Here is a 16297-nt window from a genome sequence, read left to right as displayed (position 1 = left end):
CATAACGAAGCACTGTATCACATTTAATCCCCATAGCAATTTCATGAGATAAATGTTATTTTCACAGATAAGGAAATCAAAGCTGGGAGTTGAGCTAAGATCCAGTATTTGAATCTAGGACCTTCTGATCTCAGCTTCATAATCATTTTGTATACAGCCTTCTTTCTTTAAGTGTATAACCAAGCTCTGGTAGATGTTCTCCACGCCTTCTAATACTGAGCAAAGATGCCCTACCTCTAGCTAAACTTGTGCTTCTTCATTCCTTGTCCATACAGTTTGCCAAGGCCCATCTGTGGCTGATGTGGTGTTCCTGTTGGATGTGTCCATCAATGGCAGCCAGGACAACTTTGACTATCTTAAGGAATTCCTGGAAGAAAGCATATCTGCTCTTGACATAAAGGAGAACTGCATGAGGGTTGGCCTTGTGGCCTACAGCAATGAGACGAAGGTGATAAATTCCCTCAGCAGGGGTGTAAATAAGTCGGAGGTTCTCCAGAATATACATACCCTCTCTCCCCAGGCTGGGAAGGCCTACACAGGAGCTGCCATCAGAAAGATCAGGAAGGAAGTGTTCAGTGCACGCAATGGCAGTCGGAAGAATCAGGGGGTGCCCCAGATTGCCGTGCTGGTGACCCACAGACCATCAGAGGATAACGTGACCAAGGCGGCCGTTAATCTCCGGCGCGAAGGCGTGACCATCTTCACCATGGGCATAGAGGGGGCTAGCGACAGCCAGCTGGAGAAGATCGCCTCTCACCCCGCTGAGCAGCATGTGTCCAAACTGAAAACCTTCTCTGACCTGGCTGCTCACAACCAGACATTTCTGAAGAAGCTGCGGAACCAGATAATGCACACGGTCTCTGTCTTCTCAGAACGGACTGAAACGCTCAAATCTGGTAAAGTCCTTAGCTGAGAGAAGGATTAATCGGATCCTTCTCTTTTTCTCCTCTCAGGTTATTCTACATAGAAAAGGGACTGGCAGGGCATGCTGTGGGTAGGGAGGATAAGTTCCTGATTTCTTACCTTTGTTTGATGGTTCGAAGTGTAAATTGGGGGGAGAATGAAAGCCATTGTAGTGCTGGAATGGGGAGGAGGGATTTCCTGTCCAGGATTCTTCATGACTTAAAAACAGCCTAGAACACCATCCTTTGCTGTTTCTCTGCCTTTACTTTTCTCTTTTTCCCCTTTGCCTTTCTTTCCTTTATTTCTTTATTCTTAATGTTAATTCATTTATTTTGAGAGGAGGGGAGGGATGGAGAGAGAATCCCAGGCAGGCTCAGCGCTGTCAGCACAGAGCCAAATGTGGGGCTTGAACTCACGAACTATGAGATCATGACCCGAGCCGAAATCAAGAGTCAGACACTTAACCGACTAAGCCACCCGGGCACTACTATTTCTTTTTTCTTTCTGTATTTTTCTCTCCTTTTCTTCCATCATCCTCAAATTCCAACTTAGAGAAGAAACAGGAAGCATGACTTGGTTGGAGGACAGAGTGATTTGTTGTGAAGTATTGTTGTAGTATCTGTGAGTTTAGAGAGAAAGACAGCAGTGTATTTTAAATATTTTGCATGTACACGTGCATACTATATAAACTATGTATAGATATACATGCGCATATATATGTATACATTCTTCCACAAACATTGCTGGCATGTTTACTGTAAAAGCGTAGTTGTCCTACACAAATAAGACCACTGACGATACCCCTAGTTGTGTTAATTGGTTAGGAGTAGATGAGAGTAAATAGTTTGTTCAGGTTTTCAAGAAAGAGAGCTCCTCTGTCCACAATGTCCAGTTAAATACCTTCTCCATTTCCCAACATACCACTTGCCTCTTTGCTAAGCAGTTATTCACTATTGAGGGAAGTGACTTGTAAAAATCATCTTCGTGTCTTCTTATCTTTTATTATATCCAGATTTGCTTTGATTCATGGCAGAGAACTATCCAAATTGTCTTAAACTGTCAGAAGCAATTCATTTGGGCCCAGTGATGTTAAATTCTTCCTACGTTAAGCTAGTAGAGTGTCTTTTATGCCTAGAAGCTGTTTTCCATTTTTCTGTCTCAAGACGCTTGTATTGTTCTACTCCCCATCTATTTTCATTCCTTCTTCACACTTGCCTCAGTGCCACAGCCAACCTTTCTGGTTCCATTTTAGGTTGTGTGGACACTGAAGAAGCAGACATTTATCTGCTCATTGATGGCTCTGGAAGCACCCAGGCCACTGACTTCCATGAAATGAAGACCTTCCTGTCAGAGGTCGTAGGGATGTTCAACATCGCTCCCCAAAAAGTGCGGGTTGGGGCGGTTCAGTATGCTGACAACTGGGACTTGGAATTTGAGATCAATAAATACACTAACAAGCATGACTTGGGAAAGGCCATTGAGAACATCCGGCAGATGGGTGGGAATACAAACACGGGTGCAGCCCTGAATTTCACGCTAGGGCTTTTGCAAAAAGCAAAGAAGCAGCGAGGAAACAGAGTGCCGTGTCATCTTGTTGTCCTGACGAATGGCATGTCCAAGGATAGCATCTTGGAGCCTGCAAACAGACTGAGAGAAGAGCTCATTCGTGTTTATGCCATTGGGGTCAAGGAGGCCAACCAAACACAGCTGCGAGAAATTGCAGGCGAGGAGAAGAGGGTATACTACGTGCATGACTTCGACGCTTTGAAAGACATAAGAAACCAAGTTGTTCAGGAAATCTGTGCTGAAGAAGGTAGGAGACATGGTGACTTTACCTTTTGACTTCAGCTCATAAATAACTATCCTGCAATATTCGACATCACAGGTTTAGAGAAACAACATAAATTTCCAAGTCAATGTTTGTTGACTTGAGTAGCTATGTTTGTTCTCCAGAGCAGAACTAGGAGCCCATTATGGTGTTCTAATTAATATCGGGAGCGTAAGAAAGGTATTTGGAGGAGTTCTCCCTAATAAATATTCATTAGCCTCTTCCCACAGATCCCTGCTAGGTTAGACCTATAATTAGACACTGCAAATGATACCTGATTTTAAGTACCTCAGATGTATTTAAATTGCTTTTTAATAAAACTTCTATGAAACCTTTTAGAACTATGTCAGTAGTCTTCAACCGAGGGTGACTTTTGCCTCCTTGGGGGATACCTGCAATGTCTAGAGTAAATGTCTAGAGTAACTTTTGTTTGTCGTAACTGGAGGAGTGCTCCTGGCATCTAACAGGTAGAGGTCGGGGTACTGCTAAATGTCCTACGGTGTCCTATGATGCATGGACTGCCCTCCATGATAAAAATTATCATAGTGCTAAGGTTAAGATACTGTGAATTACAAATTAAAGATATAAATAACAAATAGAATAGCCTCACTTTTATGGCCTTCAGTGCTTTATTTACCTGTTAGCCATCCTCACCAAACTCACACTTAACTTCAGTATAGAATTATTTGTGTTTTGGATTATTTGTGTTTGCCCTTAATCCTTTCACCTGAAGCCCACTTGAATAAACACCTTGTTTTCTTCCATGCAGCCTGCAAAGAGATGAAAGCAGACATCATGTTTCTGGTGGACAGTTCTGGCAGTATAGGACTTGAAAACTTCAGCAAAATGAAAACATTTATGAAAAACCTGGTGAGCAAATCTCAGATTGGGGCAGATCGGGTACAGATCGGCGTAGTGCAGTTCAGCGACATCAATAAGGAGGAATTTCCGCTCGATAGATACATGTCCCAACATGAAATTTCAGATGCAATAGACCGGATGGCTCACATTGGAGAAACCACCTTGACGGGTGGTGCCCTGACCTTTATGTCTCAGTACTTCAGCCCTGCCAAGGGGGCCCGGCCCAATGTCAGGAGGTTTCTCATCCTCATCACTGATGGTGAAGCTCAGGACATAGTCAAGGAGCCAGCAGTAGCTCTTCGACAAGAAGGCATAATAATCTACTCGGTGGGGGTGTTTGGCTCCAATGTCACCCAGCTTGAGGAGATCAGCGGGAGGCCAGAGATGGTGTTTTATGTTGAGAATTTTGATATTCTGCAGCACATTGAAGATGATCTTGTTTTTGGAATATGCAGCCCCCGTGAAGGTAGGTGTGAGCACATGCACTAGTGGCATTTTCCAAAATACGTCTGTGTTAGCCATTGTTGCTTGAATTAAATAAACTACTATTTGAACCTTGTAAACTTTGCTTAATTGGAATGTTCATCCCCGTGACTTTTTACCTACGTATAAAATGCACCTTTCCTCATCAGAACTGTCGAATGAATACAGAATAATTTTGGTCCACCTGGATTGTTCCCCATTTGTAGACAAAGAGCACTAGGACAGTGTCTTAGGCCTGGTTCCCCGGAAACAGAAGCTAAGTCAGAGGCTCTTGGGGAAGTGATTTTATTGAAGGCCTTTTCAGAAAGGGGGTAAGGGAAGTAGGACAGGGCAGGGGTGGGAGCTGAGCGAGGAGGCAGTCTCAGCTATAGTACGGCTTCAGCCTGACCCCATGGGGAACCCTGGAGCCTGAGTTATACCAGAGTCTGTTCCACCTGGAGGCAAGCAGCCAGCCTCATATAACCGGTGTCCTTGGGCTATGTTTGAGGCAAGCAGTACTGGAGCATAACCTCCTGGGCGAGGTGAATGCCCTTTGACCTAACACCCAATGTATGTTTATTTGTTTTACAATTTTTAAAAGCCAGTACTTCTGTAAAGTGAGATAACATTTGTAAAAACAGTTTGATATTAAATCCTATCAAGGAGGAGTATCCTATGGGAACGTGAGCAACGGATGCCTTGAAGGAGGTAAATAGTAGAGTCCCCATCCTCTGCCCGTGAAACTGCAGAGTAATGCAGGTGATGAAACAAGTCAAGCAAATAGAAGGGACTGATTGACATTGTGATCTCTGGGCCTTGATGCCTGAGGCGTTCTGAAAAATCTCTACGAAGAAGATGGGTCTTAACAGAGTTTTGAGGAAAGAGAGGAACGTTGTTGGTCAAATAACAGATCTGTCCAACTCCCACTGGAAGGTTTGGTGATTGTGGTATGTGCTTTGTAGAAAATAAACCTGGATTGTATTTCTCGATAATTCCATCCAGAACAAATCTGAATCTTCAAAGGGTACCAACACTGAGCAATCTATACTCTAGTCCCTTGGGTAATGCAGGCGGGCTCCTCAGGGCAGCCAAAGGCCAGAGAGACGTAGTTTCTTCTTTTGTGGAACCAGCCTTTCCTGAGAGCTTGGTTTATGACTATGTACACGTGGCCTCTAGTCAGTGAGATAAGCACATTGATTGGCTCTGAGACTTTCAACAGAGTTTCAATAGCAAGCAAGTGGCTTGCAGAGGAAGAAAATGTGGTGAGCTTCTAGGGAGGGGGCCTATTTTGACCCCAGTCTGTTTCTCCAGAGTGGGTGAGTTAACATCTGGAACATACCTTTCTAATGCCTGTGGAGAGATTGTGCTGCAGAAAGACTTAATCATCAGCCATCTTAGGATTCGACTTCTCCAGCATGAATGAGTTGTAGTTTGGAACTCTGTGCCTTTAAATAGAATGTGTTGCACACACAAGGATTAGGTAATTAACTGGGTCTTACCAGCTTCACTGTTCCATGCCATTGACCCACAGTTTGAAAAGTTAATAGGAGCATCATGCCAGGACCACTTAGTTAGGCCAAGTGTGAGATGGGCTTATTTCTATGATGAGGCCCAATAATGACAATAGATAATGTTTCAAGGAAGTTAAAAAGAAAGAAAATGTAACCCTGAAGAATCAGCTGTCATATAACTGAAAAAATATACAGTGTTTCCAAATTCATTTTCATGTGGTCATTTCCCCAAGGTTTATTTTAAGAAAAAAATCGCATCCCTGTGGCTTAAAAAAAAAAAAAAAAAAAAAAGACAAATTTGTGTAAATGAAAGCACATGTTGAAGAAACTATTTATACAGGAAAATGTCTACAGAATTTATGTTTCCTTTTTAGTTTAAAGCATTTGAAGTGTTTATTCCTCTGATCCTGTGACTGTTGGCCCCCTCTGTGGGCCCTACAGTAGGCTTCATATCTACCTTGTCCTAAAAGCTTGCCTAAGTATTTCTACATACTAGCAGCACAAATGTACGTGTATTGTGTCTGTTACCCAAGGAATGGACATCCTAATGTACAACTTGATCCCATGGAGAGGAGACCCTGGCAATTAAAACACAGGTGTGGGGAGAGGAGTGTCCAAAGTTAATTTCATGTGGTTTTCCTTTCTCTTTCTCTTCTAGAATGCAAGCGAATTGAAGTTCTGGATGTTGTGTTTGTAATTGATAGCTCTGGAAGCATTGACTATGACGAATATAATATCATGAAAGACTTTATGATTGACTTGGTGAAAAAAGCTGACGTTGGCAAAAATCAGGTCCGGTTTGGGGCTCTGAAGTATGCTGATGACCCAGAGGTACTGTTTTATCTGGATAACCTCAGCACAAAATGGGAGGTGATTTCGGTGCTCCAGAATGACCAGCCCATGGGGGGCAATACTTACACCGCTGAGGCACTAGGCTTTTCAGACCACATGTTCACTGAAGCCCGGGGCAGCCGCCTGCACAAAGGGGTCCCCCAAGTCCTCATTGTGATCACCGATGGGGAATCCCACGATGCAGATAAGCTCAATGCCACAGCCAAGGCCTTGAGGGACAAAGGCATTCTTGTTCTGGCTGTGGGGATCGCTGGTGCCAATCCTGTAGAACTGCTAGCTATGGCAGGATCAAGTGACAAGTACTTCTTCGTGGAGACTTTTGGAGGCCTGAAGGGGATATTTTCAGATGTGTCAGCCAGTGTATGTAACACTTCGAAAGTAGGTAAGATTTGTCAATTACATTTTTTCTTAATTACCAGCTGAGATCTAAGTGAGGGAGAAACCAAAGCAATAGCCTTCAGGAGCAAGTTCTCTAGAGAGGAGAGAAGGAGCACCAATTGTCCTAGAACTCCGCATGTTATAGACTCTCAGGGCTGGAAGGATCTCAAAGGCATTTCATTTGGCCTCCTCCCCGTGGAGGAAATCTTCTACAGCATTCCTACTCCCTGCTTAAACCCGTCTAATGATGGAGAATTCACCATCTTTGAACAGGCTTTGTTGATCAGAACACAAAGTTGGTGACACATCCTTCCTACCCACTCCTACCTCCACGTCTTCTTCCTCCTTTTCACGTAAGAAATCAATTCCATCCCTTCCTCAGAGCCAGCAGGTCTTGCCTGAAATCTTCTCTCTGGCAGTCTGGAAGTCTCCAGTCCCTTCACCTTATTTCTGTTATGGCAAAAGCTCGTTTAGAACATGGAGCCTGATATTAAATTCCGGACCCCAGTGTTTCCAGAGCAGAGAACGGGGATTTTGTTTGCCATGTGTTTCTAGTTCTGTGGCTAGAGATTACACTGCCACATTTATGTATGTATAAACTCATTCATTCAGTTGCCATTCTACCCCTTTGTTTTAAAGGGACACTGTGGTCTATTAAAATTCCTTAGTATTTTTATTAAGGTGTGTTTTACAAAAAATACTGTCATTAGATGAATTGCTACTGATCCAGGATTCCAACATCTTGGGTGCAGTTCCTTTTCTGGTTTTCCTATGCCTTGCCTCCTTAGAAGGCAGCTACTACCTTTTTCTTTCATGGAACTGACAAAATCTGTCTCAGTCTTACTGAAAACTGGTACAACTCTTAGCTTCTGTTGGCCAATGACTAAAATTTGATCTGTCCTTTTAAGGCCACTGCAGAAGTTGACATTGAAATTTTGTATTGACAGTTCTCCCTTAGGTGTTAAAATATATATATATATATGTTTAATTTCCTTTATATGAAACCAAAACAAAGGAATTAATGAGTTAACCAATTCCTAAAGTTAACTGATTCTGATTGCCTTATTTCTCTTTATCCCTTTCTTGCTTATCTTGACTGCTGGAATCTCAGACACCTTTCATCTTAGGCTAACATGAGAATTAATTAAGTCAGTGGTGAGTTCTCTGGGGGAATTCAAGGAAATGATAATGTTTACCAGAAGGCTAAGGAATACACATGAGCCTGTGCCAAGCATAACTCATTCGTTGGCAGTGGTCTTTCATATTCTTTTTGTTTTGTATTTGTTGTATTAACACAAAGGAAGCATCTCTAAACTGTGTTGCATTGTTCAAAAATGTTTTTCCTCAAGTAGATGCTCTTGCCTATATGGACCAGAAAAGGGGCTGAAAAAGAAGAATACAGACAAGATATAGACTGGAAGGCATGGTTTTAAAACCTCAGTTTGCCCTAGTAATAACCAGAAAAGTATTGTTTGAGTCTCTAAATGGATGTGTACTATTTTGTTTTTTCTTGCTGTGCTACCACTATCACTGGGTTTTCTGGAAGGGTTAAGGCTAGATTGCAAGTAAAAATGAATTTTCTGTGCCCCCCCCCCCTCCATTCTCTGGCATCTCTGAAAAGAAAATGGCATTAAGACCAAATGGAATACCCAAGAAAGGCATAAAAGGATGAACTGAGTGTTTTTATTTCCTCTCAATTAATGTGACCACCAATTGGCATATGATAAGATAAGAAACCATCTTCGGAAATATCATTTCTATATAGCAATGAACACGTAACCTTGCCAGGTTCAAGAAAAAAATAACAGCCTGATTTTTGTTGTTGTTACTTCCTTTCCTCTTCTTTGTAGATTGTGAAATTGAAAAAGTAGATCTTGTTTTCCTCATGGATGGCTCAAATAGCATTCACCCAGATGACTTCAGGAAGATGAAGGAATTCTTGGCATCTGTTGTTCAAGACTTTGATGTCAGTGTCAACAGAGTACGCATAGGAGCTGCCCAGTTTAGCCATACCTATCGGCCGGAATTTCCACTAGGAACTTTCATAGGCAAAACCGAGATATCGCTTAAGATTGAAAACATCCAACAGATCTTTGGATACACACACATCGGTGCCGCACTCCGGCAGGTGGGGCATTACTTCCGGCCAGACATGGGCAGCCGGATAAATGCAGGTACCCCACAAGTGTTGCTGGTCCTCACAGATGGCCAGTCCCAAGATGAGGTGGCTCAGGCCGCTGAAGACCTGCGACACAAAGGTATTGACATTTACTCTGTGGGCATTGGGGATGTGGATGACCAACAGCTCATTCAGATCACTGGGACTGCAGATAAAAAACTGACAGTTCATAACTTTGACGAACTGACAAAGGTCAAGAAAAGGATAGTTCGCAACATCTGTACCTCGGGGGGTGAGAGCAGTAAGTATTTACTGTGTGCTTCATATTTCTTCCTTCCCTGTCTTTGCTGACATTTTCCTCAAGCTCTGTTTACATCCCCTGGGGCTGGTAGGAGAATTCAGATTTGTGCCTCTGGATTTCAGATTGAACTTTTCACAGTCATCGTGAATTTTTTTTTTGTGACTTGTGGACTGCAAAACAGGACATATGAGAGCCTTTGTCTTTTTTTTTTCTTTTTTTTTTCTCTCCCATATCCTGCGAGTGCATGCCTTTGTGAATGAGAATGCAGTCGCTTCAGAAGGTGTGAGGGAAAGGCCATTATTTACAGTCTCATTGGTTTCAGAGGTTGGAGACGGTCTCAAAGAAGTAAACTATTCTACAGGTTTTCGTGGCCTGGCAATAGGGCCTTCAGGCTGCCAGGTGCTGTGGTACAGGTATATAGAGAATGAACAGCCTTGAAGATTTATATCTTTATTATGAAACGTTTTACTGCAGAAGTTAGTAAATATCTTCTTAAAAATTAGTCCGTTTTGACATTTTCCCAACAGATGGAAAAAAAGGTCTTGAAAGAGGGATGATTTTTTTCTATCTTTATAGAAGTGCCCAATGGGTTGGCTGTGATTCTGTGTAACTACCTATGGTAAACATAAACTCTAGATTTTCACCAAGAAGAGGAAAGCTATATGGTTGCTAAGAGACAGCTCTGGAGACAGTCACCCTGGCTACAAATCCCTGCTCAAATGGCCATTTTTTTTCTTGGACAGGTTGCTTAACTTTTCTAAGTTCAATTTTCTCATCTGTAGAATGTGAACGATAGCAGCACCTAGTTCAAAAGATCATTGTCAAGATTAAATGAGAAAATGTGCATTTAAACTTTATAATTACGTCCCAGGTGTCATGCTTATTCAGAGTAAAGTCACTTCATTTTTGTCTACCACTGATCCATTAAATTTATTCATGGGGGCCAGCTCTTTCCTTGCCCCTAGTCACTTTCAGGAAATACGTGAACCTTTTCTCAGTGATTAATATGTCCATCAAAAGGTAACCACTAAAACTAAAAACTTGATTTAAGGTTACTCCACTTTCCCAGCCTCCCATAGGCTGCTCTCCCACCACAACAGAGGAGGCCACGCATGGCAATTTACCTACTGTCCCCCACCTATTACTTCTACCCACCTCTTCCAGACCCTGTTCTCTTGTTGCTAGCCATGGTTTCTGGCCTCTCCAGAATGGGTTAGGGAAGGAAGAAGAGCTAAAGAAATACAGAAAAGTTCTTGCTTGATGCTTGCCAAGAATTGGTTTTCTGTGACCATGTAAATCTGGGTCCTTCAAAGGACCATTCATGGGTCCTTCAAAGACTTCCCTTCTTGACCTCCACCCTCTCTCCCCCCACCAAAGCACATTTGTCAGGGGATCTCTCAACCATAGTTCCCTTGAAAAAGGTAAGCATGTCTCAATTCCAGAGTTGCCTTATGCCTTCCTCAGCCTCTGGGCATCTAGTGATCCCCCTCCAGCTTTATTCTGTCCTCTCTTTGGCCTTCCAGTTAGCCTTCTTGGACAGGACATCAGAGGGGTCCACAACAACTCCTCACATATGGCCATGTCCGCTGCATGGGAAACAATAACATATCCATTGCCCCAGTAAACACTGGAAGTTAAGGTCCCTCAGTGTGGTCACCCCTCCTTTGCAGAGAGATCAGTGTGCCATCCTGTGACTCATTATTTAGAATTTCTAGGTTTGTCTCATCTCTGAGCTCTCTCTTAAAGCTCCTCTTACCTGGCTTAAAGAGGAAGTTACTTCCTTTCCTTCTATGTGTGTGTACGTGTACATGTAGTGAGAGACCTCACAGCGTATCAACAGTTCTCTCCCCCAAAATGTTCTCCTAAGCTCTAAGCTCAAACCTTTTATAAGACCCAGTGTGTAGGCTAAAGGTTAAGAGTCGCATAATTGATTAGGGGCTACTGTCTTCATAAATTCTGCTGCATGATATCCCCGTACTTTGGAATGTCTGGTGACCTCAGCCAGACCTTCCACATTAATTTCCTGTTTGACATGAAATACCCATTTGCAATTATTAGGCAGAAAATTATCTTGGAACCATCTAGTCTCTACTTGAGAAAGTGAAAGAAAACCACGTTGAAAGTCAAAACCAGGAGTATACACTCCCAAGTAGTCACTAAATTATCTTTAAAGGAAATAGTCATGAATGTAAAAATAAATAAAAGTACTCTATATGAAGATAAACTTAAAGTCATTACTGCAGCAAGCAAGAATGTGAAACCTTTGTAGCCAAGCTGCAGGCCAAGGACTGGTGAGCCTGGGATGAACACTGATAAAACCCCAAAAGCATGTGAAAATATACTAGAGGATACCAGCTCTTCTTAAACTATAAACCCCGAGTCGAGGAGATCAGATAATAGTTTGGTATGACTCAAAGCAAATCAGGCTTAGAGCCTAAACACCTAGCTTTGCTTCTTATTTAAAATACGCATAATTGAGCTCATACCATTTTCTAGCTTTTAATATACACTCTTTTCTAATAATAAACATAGCGATTTTCTTTAAAAAAAAATTAAAAAAAAATAAAATACGCATAACTTTGGAGAAGTCCCGATCCTTTTTTCTCTCATTTGTGAAGTTAAATCCTCTTTCTCTGATTGTATATACGATTCAGTGTGTGTGAAAGGACAGGCAGCTGCATAGAGATATGAGAGAAGTGACTAAGAATCAGCATTGCTTTTTTTTTGTTTGTTTTTAATGTTTGTTTATTCTTGAGAGAGAGAGAGACAGAGACAGAGAGACAGAGAACAAGCAGGGGAGGGGCAGAGAGAGAGGGAGGCACAGAATCCAAAGCAGGCTCCAGGCTCTGAGCCAACACAAAGCCCGATACGGGGCTGAAACCCACAAATCGCGAGATCATGGCATGAGCCGAAATCAGCCGCTTAACCCACTGAGCCACCCAGGCACCCCAGGAATCAGTGTTTCTTGAGCATCCATGAAGGATTGAGCATGGCGCTCTAAGCATTTTAAATGCATTATCTGATTAAATTCTCTCAAAACTGAGTGGTTTGTATTTTTCTTCCCATTTATAATGAGGAAACTAGGGTTTAAAGGAATATTGGTAACCTGGCCCAGATCATACAGGAAGTAACAGACAACAGATGTTGAAACCTAGTTCTGTCTGACTCCAACCCTTTTTCTGTTGTCGGTAAATTAAGCTGTCTTCTTGCTATAGTTGTCTAGGTTATCTGATGCTGACATTATACAGGACTGGTGTCTAAGTGTTGTGCTTCGCCAATTAATAGCTGAACTTAAGACAAGGTGTGTGTCCTGAAAGTGTTCCCACAAGCTGCTGCCCCCTAAGGAGACCACTTGCTGTGAAAATATCACTTCTACTTCTAGTAGAAGAACTTGTAACCTGCATAACCTATCAACACTAACCACCCAGGAAGTGGTAAAACAAGATTAAGGTAGTTCAGTGTATGAACCCCAGACAAACCTGGATCTGAATCCCAAGTGTGAGATCCATGGTAATAACTGGGAGAGCCTGGACAAGCTGCTCTAAGTCACAGTAAAAGGAATATTAGAGGAGTTTCAGCATATGCTGTTTCATAAGGATAAGTGAGATAATGAGTGGGAAGTACATGACATATATGCACAGAATATTAGTAACTAACAGAGAGTATTGCAGAGGGTATCTTGAAATGATCTGATAAATACAAATACATGGAATCATGGGGTCAGTTCACAGAAGTACCATTTACCAAGAGTTCCTTAGTTTGGGAACATTAATATTTTTGCAGTGGTTCAGATTTACATTCAAATTTTATGTCTCAGTATACAACAAATTCCCGTAAGCAACTGAACTCCAAAGTCTGTTTTCTTACCTTTACTCATGCTTATTTTCCCGATTTTTCTTTGAGCCTGCTTATTCTGACCATCGAGAGGAGATGCCAGGCAGTGTTTGGGACATGGAAATGCTCCCTGTTTCATGGAGCTGTGATTAGGGTAGCAAAAGAATCAATGGTACCTCTTATCGTTTGCCTCCTCATGGGTAGATTAATCAAAAAGAGTTAAACAAGAGGTTAGTCTGATTAATATGAGGATTTGATTCAAGGAATGTGAGAAATGTAAGGACAAAAATAGATGATCATTTGCAACTTTCCTTGACCAGAATCTCTTTAGGTTTATGTCTTAATTGCATTCTGTAGAAAATGGAGCTCAAAGCAAAGTTTATATGCTAATACTTGATGTGCTACTACTTTGGGAGTACAGTCCCAGGGAAGCAAGAATGAGTGTAAGGAAGTGATCTAGGAAAGGACAAAAAGTAAATACAAGATGGTATGTTCCTAAGCCTGCTGCAGCTTCTTGAGAAACCATAATTGGTGCATTAGTCATGCAGAATGTCACCAAAGAAGCTGTATGGAACAAACACATAGATGGGCCCATCAGGGGGAATAGAGAAGAGGATCTATCTGCCAGTTTCCCCTCAACTACTGCCTTTCATTGATCAGAGTTACTCTCAAGGAGAGTTAATTCTCCCACACTACTATGTTGTGTTATCCAGTCTTTCAGGGAAACCAGACACAGGACCCACGGTGAATTATATATGTGGCGGTAAGTGGTGGAAGGAGCCAGAGTTCCTGTGAGTTCAGCTGAGGTGGACATGGGAACCAGAGTCATCATGGCCCTCCTGCACTGAGGATGAAGGCCATGCCAAAGACTTGCCCTCGGCCATACACTGTTGGGACACCAGATGATGATGGAAGCTGAGACTATCCATTGGACAAATGTCCAAGTCCTGGATTGGGTAGGGGAGAGGTAGTGAGTCTGAGAAATATATGAACCGGGTCTCTTACACTAACTATTTTCTAGACCATTCTTTTTTCATCTAAGATACCCCTTCTTTCAAAGGCCCCGAACAAATTTCTCTCTTATCCCAACCAATAACTGCCAATAGCCCAACTTTCCCTTTTAAAATATTTAGGAATTGTTTTCTAATCTTACTGATATGTCCTACCTTCCTAACAGTATTTATTAATACTAAGAATCTTCCATCAACTCCAATTATGAACTCTTTATAAATCAGATAATTAAAATGAGTTTTTAGGTCTGGCAGGAAAACTGTTAAGACTACCTGTTTGGTCCAGTCCCCTCTTTTCTTTTGCATTTTTATTTTGGAATGTATAATCTGATTTTTAGAAACAAGAAAATTAATGTCCAAAAAGGTTAAGAGATTTGCCAGAAGTTATTTAACAGTAACAGAGTTGGGACTAGTCCGTGGCTGAGAGTAACCATTGAGCCTTCTCACTTAACGACCTCCCCCTTCCAGGCTTCCACCCTGGTTTGTGAGGGTGCTCAAAACAAGAGTTTTGCTTCTCCTTGTTATCTTCCTCCACAGCCAGCTCTGTGGACTCCCTTCCTGATTTGCCCTGTGTTTATTGCCGCTTTTCAATATCCCTTCCTCCTATCCTAAATTAACCCTTCCTTATTTCTCTTTTCCAAAACCATTCCTGCCTCTTGTTAGCTCTGAAGGGCTCCTGATTGGAGGGCCAATGTCTCTGTAGACTTGGTAAGGCCCTTCCTTCCATGAGAGCCCACTTGATGAGTAGGGTCTACTCTAATTGTATTCAGACATATAGCTGCCAACTCTATGCTGGTTTCTCAAATTCCATTCCATTGATCACATTATTATGGAATCATTTGTCAATTTGAATTAGTTAAATACAAGGAACTTATTTACTAGAGTGTGTACTTCCAGTAATCTAGACCAAAAGTTAAAACACTTAATTTTTAGAGGGGACAGTTCCCAGGATCATTCAATGACATTTTGGCATTGCTGCCAATGTTTGTTTTTTCACAAGAAACTGTTTTCCTTGAAGGCTGTGATCTGTTTGGGTTACTGAATGGTTTTCTGTTCAGGGGTTAAAACAGTGTCCATCCAAGAGTGAAACTTGCAATCTCAAGATAGAAATGAAAGGATATCGATTCAACAGGGATTTTGGAAAGGACATATTCTGATGCTTTTGGCTAGTTTCTTTCTCTTTATCTCCTTTTCTAAATATTGCAGAAGAGATTTTCCAATAAGTATATATGGCAAAGTAAGCAATAAAGAAAAACTGAAGAAAACCCACCTTTCAGATTTTTTTGGTAACAGCGGTTTACCTCAAATGTGATGGTGAAAATTGATGACCAAATAAGGCTTTTATTTTTCCCTCACCCAAATCTTTTCTCATTAAACATGAATAAGGGGACAAGGGAGTGGGATAAAAATGAATCAAGTTTACTGACCCTTATTTTAAAACTTGAAAATGACATTTTGATTTCAAATACTTGTAAATGTACAACTGACCAGTGTGTCTAGAGGTAGTGTAGGTGGGCCTTTGTCCACACAACAGATATCTGAAAAACTCCTTATCTGAACAAAGCAAATTAAAAATAAACTTTCCCTCCCACCTATTTTTTGTTTTTGTTTTTTTTAACCAAGCAAACTGGTAAAATTTGCTGAATTTGTATCCAGCTGAATTTGCTGAAGTTTTGGAAAGCTGAAGTTCTGGAAAGAAGAATGCATATGTCCTACAACTTTATCCTTCTCTGATTATACTCCCTTTCGGAGGCTTAGTTTAAATTATCAAGTCCCTTCTAGTTTCTCCAATGCTCACATGTCCCTGGCCTTAGTAGGGATAAGAGCAAAGCACTCTAAATGGAAAACTCTAAGTATTTCTCGAATCCCGGAATGGCAAAGGTTTCAGCTTCCTGACTGCCTGAGCTCTGAAGGCAACACCGTCTTTGGCATAAACTAAGCAAGATCCCAAAGGATCTCTTGGAGTTTTTCTTTTTTACTTTTTCCTTTCTGAGTGGATGTTAGAAGACAAAAAGAAGATGGGGTGCCTGGGTGGCTCAGTCGGTTGAGCATCCGGTTTCGGCTCAGGTCATGATCTCACGGTTTTTGAGTTCGAGCCCCGTGTCGGGCTCTGTGCTGACAGCTCGGACCCCAGAGCCTGCTTCAGATTCTGTGTCTCCCTCTCTCTCTGCTCCTCCCCTGCTGGTTCTCTCTCTCTCTCTCTCTCTCAAAAATAAATAAACATGAAAAAAAATTTTT

General features: G+C 41.8%; 1 protein-coding gene across 1 annotated transcript in view; it reads left to right on the top strand.

Moving 5' to 3' along the window:
• The window catches only part of COL6A6 (collagen type VI alpha 6 chain), a 164366-nt gene that overhangs the window by 49261 nt on the left and 98808 nt on the right, over positions 1–16297 (top strand). The window contains exons 4-8 of the mRNA XM_078432352.2: positions 276–896; positions 2156–2716; positions 3501–4058; positions 6224–6799; positions 8646–9215. Coding sequence (XP_078288478.2) covers positions 276–896; positions 2156–2716; positions 3501–4058; positions 6224–6799; positions 8646–9215 — 2886 coding nt within the window. The remainder of the gene's footprint in view (positions 1–275; positions 897–2155; positions 2717–3500; positions 4059–6223; positions 6800–8645; positions 9216–16297) is intronic.

This window comes from Panthera onca, chromosome C2, assembly GCF_046562875.1.
Source record: "Panthera onca isolate mPanOnc1 chromosome C2, mPanOnc1 haplotype 2, whole genome shotgun sequence".
Lineage (NCBI taxonomy): Eukaryota > Metazoa > Chordata > Mammalia > Carnivora > Felidae > Panthera > Panthera onca.
The sequence above is the reverse complement of the archived record's forward strand: the minus strand, read 5'-3'. Positions and strand labels throughout refer to the sequence as shown.